At 46.7% G+C, this 14,636-nt stretch overlaps 1 protein-coding gene across 1 annotated transcript in view; it reads left to right on the top strand.

The window, feature by feature from the left end:
• PRKCH (protein kinase C eta) overlaps nt 1-14,636 on the top strand; it is a 173,204-nt gene that overhangs the window by 66,890 nt on the left and 91,678 nt on the right. Inside the window, exons 4-7 of the mRNA XM_053243651.1 lie at nt 1,614-1,648; nt 5,664-5,752; nt 10,029-10,158; nt 12,533-12,660. Of these exons, the coding sequence (XP_053099626.1) occupies nt 1,614-1,648; nt 5,664-5,752; nt 10,029-10,158; nt 12,533-12,660 (382 nt within the window). The remainder of the gene's footprint in view (nt 1-1,613; nt 1,649-5,663; nt 5,753-10,028; nt 10,159-12,532; nt 12,661-14,636) is intronic.

Genomic DNA, 14,636 nt, shown 5'->3' on the forward strand with positions numbered 1-14,636 from the left:
CACGAATAACCTGTCAAATAAAAGTGGGGCGGGACAAAACAGATGTCTCTCAACCCATTTTAAAATTGTTCCTAATTGGCAATTCCTAACTGGAGGAGCTGTTTGAAGAATGCGATACACACGTAATGAATAAATAAGTGGAACAGTGGGCCTTGTGCAGTGCCAGGCTCTTCTTTGCTGGGGGTTTTCCAAGAGAGGCTGGCCGGCCTTCTGCCAGAGGTGCTGTCGCAGTTTCCTGCCCTGAGCAGTGGGTTGGACTGGAAGACCTCCAGGGTCCCTTCCAACGCTAAAATTCAATGATTCTACTTCTATCTAATTTATTTATTTGAGGCTATTCACACGGGTGTGCAAAACCGGGCTAAGGGAGCCCAGCCCGGTTTTGCACACACGTGTGAACAAGTGTGAACTGCCAGGATCGGGAAGATCTCGGCAGCCACCCATTAAAATGAGGTGAAGGGAGCGAGCATTCCTTTAACCCTGTTTTTTTTAATCGCCTGGCAGCCGCAGCTGCCAGACCGTGGGGAACCCAGAGAGCAGAGAGGGAAACCCCATGATGCACCGTGCAATGGCGCAGTGCATCATGGTTTTTCCAGGGGCCAGGATGGTACAATTGAAACTGAATTATTATTATTATTACATCCAGGCTGCCAGCCTTCCCTGCTGCCTGGGTGCATGGAGAATCGTCTGGGCGTGCAGGGAGCATGCCCAGCAATGCCACATTGATCATCCGCAGGGAAGGTAGGTTTAACCCGCCTTCCCTGCAGCCCGCTCTGGAGCCCTTCTCACTGCTTGTGAGAAGAGGCTCACTATAAACTCTGACAATTTTTTAAAAGTCTTTAAAGACGCATCTGTTCACCCAGGCTTTTAACTGATACTGTTTTGATTGTTTTTAATGTTGTTTTAGGATATTGTTTTAATTTTTTTTTAATTGTTGTGTTTTAAATTTCTTGTTTTTGTTTTTAACTAATGTATTAATGTTGTTTTTATCTTGTAAACTGCCCAGAGATGTAAGTTTTGGGTGGTATAAAAATATGTAAAATAAATAAATAGTTATAAACCACCTGATCAGTGGTCCCTCTAACAGGGATTCCAATATGTTGTTGACCACAACTCCCATAATTCCCAAACAAAGGCCACTGCAGCTGGGGATTCTGGGAGTTGTAGTCAACAACATCTGGGGATCTTTGTTAGAGGGAACACTGCACCTGATATCTCCTGGCAGCTTACATACAATTAAAAAGTCAGAACCGCTCAGCAAGAGGGAGGAAAAATGTGCCAAGACCAGTTTAAACATACATTTGCACACACCCTTTTTTCTTTTTCTTTTTCTTTTTTTTGAGAAAAGCCTATGCACTTGTTGCATCTCTTTGGAAAAGTTTCACAAGCCACAGTTCTGTGTATCTGCTCTGAATCTGGAGCACTCTGGGGATAAGCCAACGTGGGTCTCTATGGAAAGAGACGGCCTCTCACTTCAGGTTTTTGAACTGCATTGAACTTTGCCACGATCTCTCGTATCGCTTGTAGTTCTAGGATCATCGTGTGCAAACTTGACCTGATTTTAGCTGTTTAATCTGATTCTGAGTCATACGTTGTGTCTCTTTTATTTTTGACAGGGGAGTATTTGGGAAGCAGGGATACCAGTGCCAAGGTACAGTGCTGTTCCAGTCTCATTTAATTATATGTTACAAGTGGGTTGTGCTTGTCTCTGTGTAAGAGCCACTGAAAGGGAGGGGAGTTGGGCAAGAGCAGTGCCCGATGGTGCCCACGCTGGTTATGTTCTCCAAGTGGTTTTTAGATGGAGATCGTAATTCTCATGCATCTCTCTTAATATTCACATAAGTTGCACTCCACAACTAATTTGTTTAAACATATTGGTAGACCATTATTCATAAAAATATCATCGCATTTTACAGACTTACAATATCAATAAAGGCCTACAAAATCATCCCTACAACTAAATTCAAAAGATCCCCAAAGGGGACAAGAAAACAGCAGAGCAAGAATCTAAGGTGTGGTAGAAAATCAAGCAGCTTTCATTGTACTCTGAAGCAGCCCCGCCAGACTCACTTCTGTTCGGAATTCGGTTATGGTACTCCCTACCAGAAGGAGTGGTGATGGCCCTCAAACAGATGGTTTAAAAAGAATTAGACTGATTAATGGAAGCTAAATCTTTCCATCGCTATTAGCTACAGATACCTAAGTGGAGGCTCCGTGACATGTTCAGACACAGCATACCTTTGAGTGCCAGATGCTTGTGGGGAACAAGAGGAGAGGCCTGTTGCGTTTATTCCCCTGCATCTCGGCTTCCCAGAGACATCTGACTGGCTGCTGCTAGAAGCAGAATCATGCACTTTATCAGGGCTGTACAACTTGGGACCTCTCGCAGGTGTCGGATTACAACTCCAATCATCCCTGAATATTGGCCACGATTGGGAGTTGTAGTCCAACAAATGGCCAAAGTTGTGCAGCCCTGCATTAGATGAACCTTGGTCTCTGATCTAGCAATGCGGTGCTTAGATTCTGGGTTCCATTAAAATCCTCCAGGGCGCTTTCCAGGTTAGACCCTGCAATGGGGTCACGATGTATCTGCTAAGTGTGCTTCCGTACTTCTTGTGTTGTGACACCACAGTCCCTACGCTGACAGCAGGCTGCCGTTCACATTTTGGATGTCTTGTATAGGATTTAATCACTGTGATACAGTGCCATAACGTTGCATATATCCCCTGCTTACTTGGCAAAGAGGCACCATTTAATGTGGTGATTCTCTTTATTTCACAGGGGGAGAGTAACTGGCCCTCTCCACCCCCAGCACAGTACCTCCAGTGACTGTTGCTGATGCCTATCTTGTGTTTCTTTTTAGACTGTGAGCCCTTTGGGGACAGGGATCCATCTTATTTATTTATTATTTCTCTATGTAAACCACTCTGAGCCATTTTTGGAAAGGCGGTATAGAAATTGAATAATAATAATAATAATAATAATTATTATTATTATTATTATTATTATTATTATTAACAACAACAACAACAACAAATACTTACAAATTAAACTTAACAAATACTTACAAATACTTGGGCATTCTCCAGGCTGATAACATTGCACACGCTGAAGTTAAAAGAAAAACTGGAAGTAAATATATCAGACTGGAGAGTTAGAAAAATCCTCAAGTCCAAACTCAATGGCGGTTAGCGGTGTGCCCGAACCGGTCCGGCGGCCATTCCAAAGAATGGCCGAACTGCCGGACCGGTCCGGCCCTGCCTGGTCCGGGTCCGGGTGGGGGGTATGCCTTTAAGGGCGGGAGGGCTTGCTTAGCCCTCCCGCCTCCTTGCCCCCGCCAGCGCCCGTATTTAACAGTATAGGGGCGCTGGAAACCAGCCGCCCCCCCGCCGCCGCCGCCGCGGCGAAATAACCCCCAAAGCCAGCCAGCCAGCCCTCCCTCCCTCCCAGCTAGCTGCCTGCCCGCCCACCCACCCACCCGCTCGCTCACCCGCTCACTGGATAAGAAACGAGAGGAGCTCCGGCACAGAGCTCCTCTCGTTCGGAAGGCCTCCTGCAGAATGGCGGCTTGCGCGCGCGCGCATGCGCGCGCTGCAAAGCACGCCGTTCTCCGGAGGCCCGGTCTACCCGCCGGGAAAGGGCCGGGTAGACCGGGCCTCCGATCGCTGGGTAGACCGGGCCTCCGGCGATTGGAGGCCCGGTCTACTCAGCGATCGGAGGCCCGGTCTACCCGGCCCTTTCCCGGTGGGTAGACCGGGCCTCCGGAGAATGGCGTGCTTTGCGGCGCGCGCATGCGCGCGCGCGCAAGCCGCCATTCTGCAGGAGGCCTTCCGAACGAGAGGAGCTCTGTGCCGGAGCTCCTCTCGTTTCTTATCCAGTGAGCGGGTGAGCGAGCGGGTGGGTGGGCGGGCGGGCAGCTAGCTGGGAGGGAGGGCTGGCTGGCTGGCTGGCTTTGGGGGTTATTTCGCCGCCGCCGCGGCGGGGGGGCGGCTGGTTTCCAGCGCCCCTATACTGTTAAATACGGGCGCTGGCGGGGGCAAGGAGGCGGGAGGGCTAAGCAAGCCCTCCCCGCCCTAAAACAAGGCCCCCCTTCGGTGCCGGTCCGGACTTCTCCGGACCGTGCACATCACTAATGGCGGGAACACCATACAAGCCATAAACACCTGGGCTATACCTGTTATCAGATATACTGCAGGAATAATAGACTGGACCCAGGCAGAGCTAGAGACGCTAGATCGTAAGACCAGGAAAATCATGACCATCAATCATGCTCTGCACCCCCGCAGTGATGTCGATAGGCTATACCTCCCTTGCAGCTCAGGTGGAAGAGGAATGCTGCAAGTCCATCAAACAGTAGAGGAGGAGAAAAGAGAAAAGAGAAAAGGAGGAGAAAAGAGAAAAGGAGGAGAAAAGAGTAGAGGAGGAGAAAAGGGGCCTTGAAGAGTATATAAGGGACAGTGAAGAAGATGCACTTCAAATGGTCAATAACGAGAAACTATTCAACACCAATGAAACAAAGCAGGCCTACAAGAAAGAACAAGTCAACAAGTAGGGGACACAGAAATCACCATCAGCCAATTACAAAAAGCAACTTTACTGGGAACAGCCTATATTCTGCGACGATATCTATAATAATAACAGCAACAACATTGATAATACTATTCAGCCATCCCAGGTCCTTGGGAAGGACTTGATGTCTGGATAAAACAAACCAGTCAATAACACCTGCCTGACTGTGTAAATAATAATAATAATATGTAGCACAAAAAATAGCTGTATTTTCCTGCTGTGGCATGTTTGCAAGACTCCTCCCCCTGCTGGTAGCTTTGTGCAACAGCCTTTATTTAAATTTTGATGAGATCTGCCCAAACTGAAGCATTTTACTGCTATTGAGCGTGAAATCTGGAAAGCGCCCAGGACAGATGCTGACAATGATCCACAGTTCTAGCCAGCCATAACTGGAAAAGATGCAAAAGAGGATAACCAAGATGATTGGGTGTGGGTGTAGCATCTTCCTTATGCCATAAGGAATGCCAGGCTATAGCATTTGAGGCTTTTTAGTTTGGAAAAGAGGCAACTATGGGGAGACATGCTAGAGATTCATGGAGTAGAGAGAGTAGACAGAGATAAATTTTTCTCCCTCTCTCACAACACTAGAATCAGGGGTCATCCCATGAAACTGAAGGCCAGGAAATTGAGGACCGACAAAAGGAAGTACTTTTTCACACAGCGTATAGTTAATCTATGGAATTCTTTGTCACGGGATGTAGTGATGGCCACTAGCTTGGATGGCTTTAAAAGGCACTTAGAGAAATTCATGGAGGAGAGGTCTATCAATGGCTACTAAAGTGAGGCCCCCTCTAGCTTCAGAGGCAAGATGCCTCTAAATACCAGTTATGGGGAGCACTGCAGGAGAGAGGACATGCCCTCAGCTCTTGCCTGTGGGCTTCTCAGGGGCATCTGGTAAGCCACTGTGGGAAACAGGATGCTGGACTGGATGGGCCTTGGGCCTGATCCAGCAGGGCTGTCTTATGTGTTCTTAAAGTGCATGTTATATATCAACTGTATTTTCAGCTTCAGTATTATTCTGGTATATCACATCTTATTGTTCTGTTTAGTTTTTAGGGCTTCTGGTAAACCATTTGTGTTTTTCTTCTGTTTTCTAGTTTGCACTTGTGTTGTGCACAAGCGTTGCCACCATCTCATTGTCACCGCTTGCACATGCCAGAACAATAGTAGCAAGGTGGACAAGAAGGTAATGTTACAATTACGTATCTGGGAATGTCTCAATTATCAGTTGCAGCCCTATAATATAAGTGAATGCCCCTTTTAAAGTAACATTCTTTGACACATTTTGAAGCATGTATGCAGTTAGTGTTGTTCTGTGGGATACAAAGTAATAAGAGGAGATTTTTAAGTAGTCCTATGTTGATCTGGTGCAAGAGTGTACAGGCTTTTTATTCACACTGCACTGTTCATCAGTTAAGATGTAAAAGTAGCTAGCTTTCTGCTTCAGAGACCTCCTGAGCCATGTCCAGTGTTAATAATGTCATGTTGAAATCTGTCATAGATCTGTCTATCTTATGTACATAGCTTCTCTTTAGCAAAGTGCTTTCTAATCTAATCATAACCTAATTTGCAAATTGTTTCTCAACGTATTTGTGATCATGCCCTAAAAAAGAATCAGCAGAAGCAGAAATGAAGAGTGATTTGATTGCCACTGAGTCTGTGGCAGGAGTGTGGCGTTTGTACTTAGGGTTTTCCAGATCAATGTTCACCATACAGGCTCCAGAATAGATTGACTTTTGCTGACATATTTTGAAATCACATCTCTAAGGTACCTTTAACCATTGATCAAGGTACTAAATCTTTCTAATGAAGTTCCTTTGATAAAGAGGACTTTATTTTCCTAAATTAGATTCTTAAGAAACATAATTGTTCTCCAGATCTGAGGAGAGGCAGTGATCAGGTCTGAGGAGTTAAAGAATTATATGGAACTTTCCCTGAATCCCAGTTTCTAGAAGGATAACCATGATGTGTTGGGGATAGGACCGAAGCTTAGTGATAAAGCATATGCTTTGCAGACAGAAACTCCCACGTTCAATCCCTGGCAGCATCTCCAAGTTACACTGGGAGAGACTCCTGCCTGAAACCTTGGGAAGGTTTCCAAGGTTTGGAAACCTTGCTACCAGTCAGTGTAGACAATACTGAGCTAGATGGACCAATGGTCTGACTCAGTATAAGGCAGCTTCCTATGGTCCTAACAGCAAGTGCTGCTGCTGAGTGCCAGACTAACACAGTACCGATGCTTGTGTGCATGGGACTGTTCTATGACCTTCCCTTCCCCGTGCCACTCAAAAATATGTCTCCGAGGGCTAAATATGTCCCTGAAGGCTGTTTCACTGCTGCATTAGTGGAATCCATCAGCAGCACTGCTGCTTCTCACATAGCTCCGGTGTTTTGTTCGTCAGCATGGCAGCTGTTTCTTTGATTTTATTCCCAATATTTTATCAGGCAGGGAGCTTTCCCGCTTCAATTTATTTTTATGCCAGCTTAATGTTTTACTCTGTAAGAAAGGACGTCAAGGATGTCCTTTTATCTTCTGAGCATGTTCCCATCTGGGCATGCACTGAATTGGGCACACCGTGTCCTGCTTTTCCATGGCCTGCATGAGGCCCTTCAGTGGCCTCCTCTGGCATTGTTCAGCCCCAATGTGCTTGTGCTGGCTCAGATCCACAGGTCAGCTTAACACCGGCTGCATGCCAACGGGCCACTGGCTTCTGTGTTCCACACAATATAATCGGCCAGTGGAGTGTTGACTGGGTGTCTCTGCAAAGCCAAGTCATCAGATCTGCAAAGCAGGCAGGAGCAGCGGCATCTGCTTGGTTTCAGGAGGCAGTTCCTTCTCAGGACACCCCACACTGCCCTGCCCCAGATTTTAAAGGCACACGTTACAGTGCATGCAGAGGGTAGCAGGGTAGGCCTTCCAAGTTCCACAGGGCTCTAGGTTTCTGCTGTTGGCAGGTTATAGTGCATGCAGGGGGTTGCAGGGTTGGCCTTCCAGGTTCCACAGGGCTCTAGGTTTCTGCTTTCTGCTGTTGGCAAGTTATAGTGCATGCAGAGGGTAGCAAGGTTGGCCTTCCAGGTTCCACAGGGCTCTAGGTTTCTGCTTTCTGTTGTTTCAGAACCAGGGCAAGCCCTCAGGTTTTTAGCACCTTTGGGTTTGATTTTGCCCCCACCCCAAAGAAGTACAGAGTCCCAGCTTTCACTTGAGTTGTGCAGGCTTCTCTTTGGCCAGACTGAATGCCCAGCTCACTCAGATGAGCAGCGAAAGACCAGCCCATGCTGGCTTGAGAATACAGTGGGAAAGAGTCCCCCGGGCCCGGTCTATTATAAGGGCGAAACTCTAACCCTCCAGAGATGAAAAGATGCTGCTGTTGCTTTGGAAACGCAACCTGGAGCCATTTCTTTTTGGAAATGAATGCTGAGGCAGGCAATTCATCCTCAAGAGAGGGAGTGTAGCTTATGAGACTAGCTGTTTATTGGGGGCCGGGTGCAAAGAAGACGGTGTACTTTGGGGTGCAGAATGTGTGCAGGCTCTTTGGGGAGTGGGGTGCAGCATTACATCTTACAATCTTATCCCATCATGCAAGACTTCTGGGGTACGATTCAAGAGGGAGCGGAAGTAATGGGTTGTGCTCTGTATATTCTGGCACTGTTTATACCCACCACCCCCAGGAATTGGTGCCCTGGGCATTTGCCTGGGTCTGCTTAGTGAACCGGCCCTGATTGGAGCTACTGATCCGGGTGGCAGGAACACAAACTTAATCAGTGCCGAAGTTGCGTTCAGAAGAACACGGCACAGCTGCTCTTTTATGACCGTACACCTTCGGAAGGCAAGAGAAGGACTGGATGCTTCCCCAAGTCAAAAGCTCCCTGCATGATGTGGGAAGGTTGTGTGTCAGGGAGAAGCCACTAGCCTTCCTGACATGCTGGTTTCTGTGTGCAGGGAGTTTTGGTGGGGACCCCCCCCCCTAAAATTAGCAACAAAAGCATGAGTCCCTTTTATTTTATGTTATGTTATTTTATTTTGTTTTGTTTTGTTTTGTTTTTGGAGGGGGTGGGTTGGAGGGCAGGGGAGACTAGTGCTCAGTCACTTTGCATCCAGCCTTAAAACCTCAATTGTTAATGTTAAGAAGCAGGGCTCTTCAGTTTCGTGGAACTGCTACAGAGTGGGTTAAGGCACATTTCTTCTATTAAGATTTATTGTGGTTATTGGAACATTTAAAGTGTTCCCATAAAGCTGAAGGGTTTTGAGGAAATTCCCTCAAAGCTTGCTCACCAGCACCTGGGAGAGAAGAACTTCATAACACCAAGAGATTAACTGTGTCGGGCTCTTTCCTGCTCAAAAACAGAACAGGGTTACCCGACTGGGGAGGGAGCCACAGAGTTTCAGCATTTTCTTCGGATTCTCATACAGCTTTCCCCTTCAGAAGCAAAAGGGGTTGTGACCATAATGGAGTATTTTTCAAGCTGATAATTTCCCCGCTCGTTCCACTCAAGCCCCCCTTTCCCCTCTCCTCACCACAGCATTCCATTATATGCGCCCACCAGCTTTTCTGTTAAACTGCACTCTGAGCACAAACATTCTATCCCTTTGATTAACATGGGATCAATTTGGGAAGCTTTTTGTTTTCTTAGAGTTTTTATCTTCAGATGTTTTTAACATGGACATATCTGCCAGTTACCATGGGTTTTCTGGTACCTCTCAGTCACTCAAAGGCACTCCCGTTTTCTGTGCATGAGGGTAACAACTTTTGGAAATAGTATATTAGCAGTAATTTTGCACCCATTCTTTGTGGAAATCACTAGGAGCTGTGGTGCTCCAATCCCTGGGGGTGGGGGTGGGGGGTGGGGACGTGAGAGAATAATAGGGATTTTATAGCTCTTTCAAAAGCACAAACCGCATCGCATGTATTGTCTTGCTGTACTCCTTACAGCCACCCTGCCAGGCAAATGGATACGGGGAGATGAAGCTAAGAGGGAGTGGTTTGTCTAAGGCAGGCATGCACAACTCACATTCCCTGGTGGGCTGGAACCAACCATGTCTTGGTGTGTGGGGGCCGAAGTCAATGCTCAGCACGTTCATGATTACACCCACATTAATGATTAGATGTTAAGGAAAGCCATTCTGAGTTACCCCAGCATGAGGAGAGAAGAAGGGTCTACTAGCAGCCTTCCCTCTTCCTCATGCACTTCCCAAGTTTGGAAGGGTTAATTCTGAAAGGGGCCGAGCCCCACCAGGGCCGTGGGGCAAGGCCGCATTCTGCACCTCACCGCAGGCTGCACAGAGCGTTCAGCCACCCCTGGGGGGCCAGCAGAAAAATCTCCGCGGCCAGATCTAGTCCCCAAGCCTTATGTTGTGCAGTCACTCAGCCCCTCTGCTTCTGCCCGTCTCTCCGTGTGCGTCTTTAGCTGATTTGGGTCTCCTCCAGTAACCAGCCTTTCCTCCGTTGTTCTTTCCTCCCCAGATTTCCGAGCAGAGATTTGGAATCAACCTCCCACACAAGTTCAGGATCCATAATTATAAAGTGCCAACGTTCTGCGACCACTGCGGCTCCTTGCTCTGGGGGATCATGCGGCAGGGCCTGCAGTGTAAAAGTGAGCAGAAGAGCAACCCCACCCACCTCAGTCTCCTGCAGTAAAGGGGCAGCGCGCCTCCTCTTACAGAATTGGCTGGATGGTTGCCGGCTCTTTGTTGGAACAAGCGCTTTCCTATTCTGTTAGCATTGTCTTGTTGAACACTCAGTGCTCCCGGTAACAGGGACTCCCAGATATTGTGGAATACAGTTCCCATAATCCCCAGCCAAAGGCCATTCCAGCTAGGGAGAGTGGGAGTTCGTGATGATGTGATGACTAAGGGGTGGCACCATAGCGGCCTTATAAAAGTATACAGGATGCGGAGAGTGGAGGGGGAGAGATTTTTCTCCCTCTCTCACAGCACTAGAACTTCAGGAGTCCTCCCATGAAACTGAAGGAGGGGAAATTTAGTACTGACCAAGTAAAGTAAAGTTGTGCCGTCAAGTAGGTGTTGACTCCTGGCAAAAGGAAGCGCTTCTTCATCCCATGCTTCATTGTCGAACTGGAAAAGGTGCAGAAATGGGCCCCCAAGATGATCAGGGGGCTGGAGCTCCTTCCTTATGAGGCCAGGCGGACTTGGACTAAGAGGCATCTGGGGCTTTTTAGTTTGGAAAAGAGGTGACTATGGAGAGACATGGCAGATTTGTATAGAATTGGAGTAGAGAGAGTGGACAGAGAGATATTTCTCTCTCACACACACAACTCTAGAACCAGGGGTCACCCTAGGGGCATCCCATTAAACTGAAGGCCGTGTAATTTAGGACCAACAAAAGGAAGTCCTTTTTCACAGAGAGCATAATTAATCTGTGGAATTCTTTGCCACGGGATGTGGTGATGGCCACTAGCTTGGATAGCTTTAAACGGGGCTTAGACAAATTCATGAAGGACAGATCTATCAATGGCTACTAGTCTGGTGGCTGTGGGCCACCTCCAGCCTCAGAGGCACGATGCCTCTCAATACCAGTTGCAGGGGAGCAACAGCAGGAGAGAGGGCATACCTTCATCTCCTGTCTGTGGGCTTCCCAGAGGCATCTGGTGGGCCATTGTGTGAAACAGGATGCTGGACTAGATGGGCCTCCTTGGGCCTGATCCAGCAGGGCTGTTCTTATGAGTTGTAGTCAACAACATCTGGGAATCCCTTTTACATGGAACACTGCCCTAGCCCAAGTGGTGGAAAGCATCTTGGGCAGTCTTGGGCTTGGTTTCCTTTGGATGAGAACACTGGATACTTATGGTGTCTTTGTAAGTTTGCTTTGTTTAGAAATGTACAAGCAACATGTATGTGAAGGCAAACAGCAGACCTTCCCACAAGGCAGCTGATCCAGGACCCCACATCAGATTCCCAGTCTCCAGGGACAGGCACCCTAAAGATCTATGCAGCCATTTTGCATCCCTCTCTCTCTCCCTCCCCACTATCCACCCCTACCTTTTGACTCTCCAAGATGCTGATATATCCTAACGTCTGTTGAAATTACCACCAGAAACAACAACAACCCACACACAAAGCACATGGAATCCACACTAAGAAGAACGAGGTTGTGTTATATTCTTAGCACCATCTGCTGGCAATTAGTGAAACAACCACAAACCAACGGTCTTTTTTCAAGTTGAAATTAAAAGAGCATGAATAAAAGATGATTGCTTCACTGACAGGCACAAATTAACAGCAGATGGTGCTAAGAATATAATGCAACCTTCTCCTTCATAGTGTGGATTCCCCATATGAACATCAGAAGCTGCCATATACTGAGACAGACCCTTGGTCCATCCAGCTCAGTATTGTCCACCCAGACTGGCAGCAGCCTCTGCAAGGTTGCAGGCAGAAATTTCTCTCAGCTCTATCTTGGAGATGCCAGGGAGGGAACTTGGAACTTTCAGATGCTCTTCCCAGAGCAGCTCAATCCCCTAAGGGGAATAGCTTACAGTGCTCCCACGTGTAGTCTCCCATTCAGATGCAAACCAGGGTAGAACCTGCTTAGCAAAGGGGATAATTCATGCTTGCTCTCATAAGACCAGCTCTCCTCCCTAACACATGTATTGTTGTATTTTTTTCTGTGTAAACTGAGTTGAGAACTTTTGTTGATAAGCGGTGTATAAATATTTGTAGTAGATCCAATCACTGAACTCATCTTGGAAGAGCAAGATATAAATGTAATAAATAAAATAATACTTTCCCACCATGGAGGAAAAAGATAAGGACACCCTGCTCCTATGCAAATTTTGGTTCTAAACCAGACAATTAAAGTTTCCTAAAAGGTTTTCTTCTCATTTCCCACAGGGAACTATTGTTGTTTCAGATTTGCTTTCTGGCAGTCAGACTGACTGCAGTGCTACGCTGGGTATTGTTCAAACCTGGGATGTGACTGATTCTCTCTCTCTCTGTTTATTTGTTCAGTGTGTAAAATTAATGTGCATATACGATGTGAAGCTAATGTAGCCCCCAACTGTGGGGTGAATGCAGCAGAACTGGCCAAGACTCTGGCATGTATGGGGCTGCAACCTGGAAATATTTCTCCAAATGGGGTGAGTCTCTGTAATATATAACCCATTATATTATGCCTGTTATTAGGCTTGGTGGGCTTGTTTTGAACTCGATAAATGGCAGGTATGAGTGTGTGTGGTCTGAATTGGGACCATGGAGTGAGGAAGGTTGCCTTTCACCCTTCCCCCATTATGGACCTGAACCCGATCAGACCCACATAGCTGCTATTTTGCCCTGAGAGGGAAGACAAAAAGGCAAACCGCCCCTGCAGGCAGGCCCAGTCTAGACTGGGATGATTTCCTATTTGCTGTTTTTACTATACTTTTAATTATGATTGCATTCTGCTTTGGGGACTCTTCTGAACTGAAAAGCAGCCTACGCTTTTTCTGACAGCTTTCAAAAGGACCCTCAAGGTGCATTTATTCACCCAGGTTTTTAATTAGATTTGTAGAATTTATCATGGTTTTAATGTTTTGACTTTGTTTGAAATCTGTGTTGTCTTCTTGTAAATTGCCCAGAGACATGAGTTTTGAGTGGTATGCAAATATGCTAAATAAAAAATAGAATAGAATAGAATAGAATAGAATCAGCAATGGTCCTTTGTTGTTGTTTTGTTTTATTATTTATTTATTTGACATATTTCTATACCGCCCAAAACCTACCTCTCTGGGCAGTTTACAACAAAATAAAAACAGAAAGTAAAACCTTAGGTAAACCAAAAACAAAAAGTTTAAAACATTACAACAATTTTAAATTTAAAACAGCATTAAAACCATTACAACAATATTAATTAAAAGCCTGGGTGAACAGATGCGTCTTTAAAGACTTTGAAAAAGCTGTCAGAGATGGGGAGGCTCTTCTTTCACTAGGGAGCGCATTCCAAAGCCTCGGGGCAGCAGCGGAGAAGGTCCGTCCCTGAGTGGCCACCAGACCAACCAGTGGCAAATGCAGACGGACCTCTCCAGATGATCTCAGTGGGTGGTGTGGATCATGACCAAGAAGATGTTCTCTTAAATAGAACATTTTGGCTATACATATTTATATATCACTTTTCAACCCATAAGAACTGCCCTGATCGATAAGGAAAGGAGGCTCTACACACGATCGGTCTGTAGAGCCTTATCGGGTTCTGCGGGGAGAGTGGGCTTAGCCCATGTGATCGGCCACCTACACGACTACCAGCTCTATCACGGAGCCTGTAGGGGCGGCAGGGATCCTGGGGAGACCCTGAGGCTGGGAGGCTTGTTGGAGCCTCCCAGTCGGGGGTCTCCTCGTGAGTTGCTATGGCATGGAGACGCGCTGCAGTGTCTCATGACCAGAAAAACCAGGTTAACAGAGCACTCACTCCATTAACCTGGTTTAGAGGGAGGGGTTCCTAGGCGGGCTAGCTACCGTGTAACCACTGGGCTCACCTATGAGTGGTGATTCTCACTATGGGAGGAAACCGGGCTAGGCTCCCTTAGCCCGATTTCTGTGGACCGTGGGAATAGCTTCAAGGCCTATTTAGTCCAGCATCCTTTTCTCCACAGTGGCCCACCAGATGATTTGGGGAAGCTCACAAGCAGGAGATGAAAGCTTGCCCTCTCTCCTGCTTTTGCTCCCCAGCAAATTGGTATTCAGAGACATCCTGCCTCTGAACCCCAAAGTTGTATATACAGCTAACGCTACCATGAATACTATTACGAATATTTATATACCAAAAAGTTTTCAACCGAATATTTTCAACCAAAAGGTTTTCCAAGCGGTTTACCTAGAAAAATAATAAATAAATAAATAAATAAGTAAGTAAGTAAGTAAGTAAGTAAGTAAGTAAGTAAGTAAGAAAGAAAGATGGTTCCCTGTTCCCAAAGGGCTCACCATCTAAAAGAAACATAAACTAGATACCAGCAACAGCCACTGGAAGGATGCTGTGCTGGGGTTGGATGGGACCAGTAGCTCTCTCCTTGCTTAAAATAAGAGAATCACCACTTTTAAAAGAGGCACCTTTTTAGCAGGGGGAGAGAAGGTATGGCAGCTT

Source organism: Hemicordylus capensis, chromosome 1 (genome assembly GCF_027244095.1).
Source record: "Hemicordylus capensis ecotype Gifberg chromosome 1, rHemCap1.1.pri, whole genome shotgun sequence".
Classification (NCBI taxonomy): Eukaryota; Metazoa; Chordata; class Lepidosauria; order Squamata; family Cordylidae; genus Hemicordylus; species Hemicordylus capensis.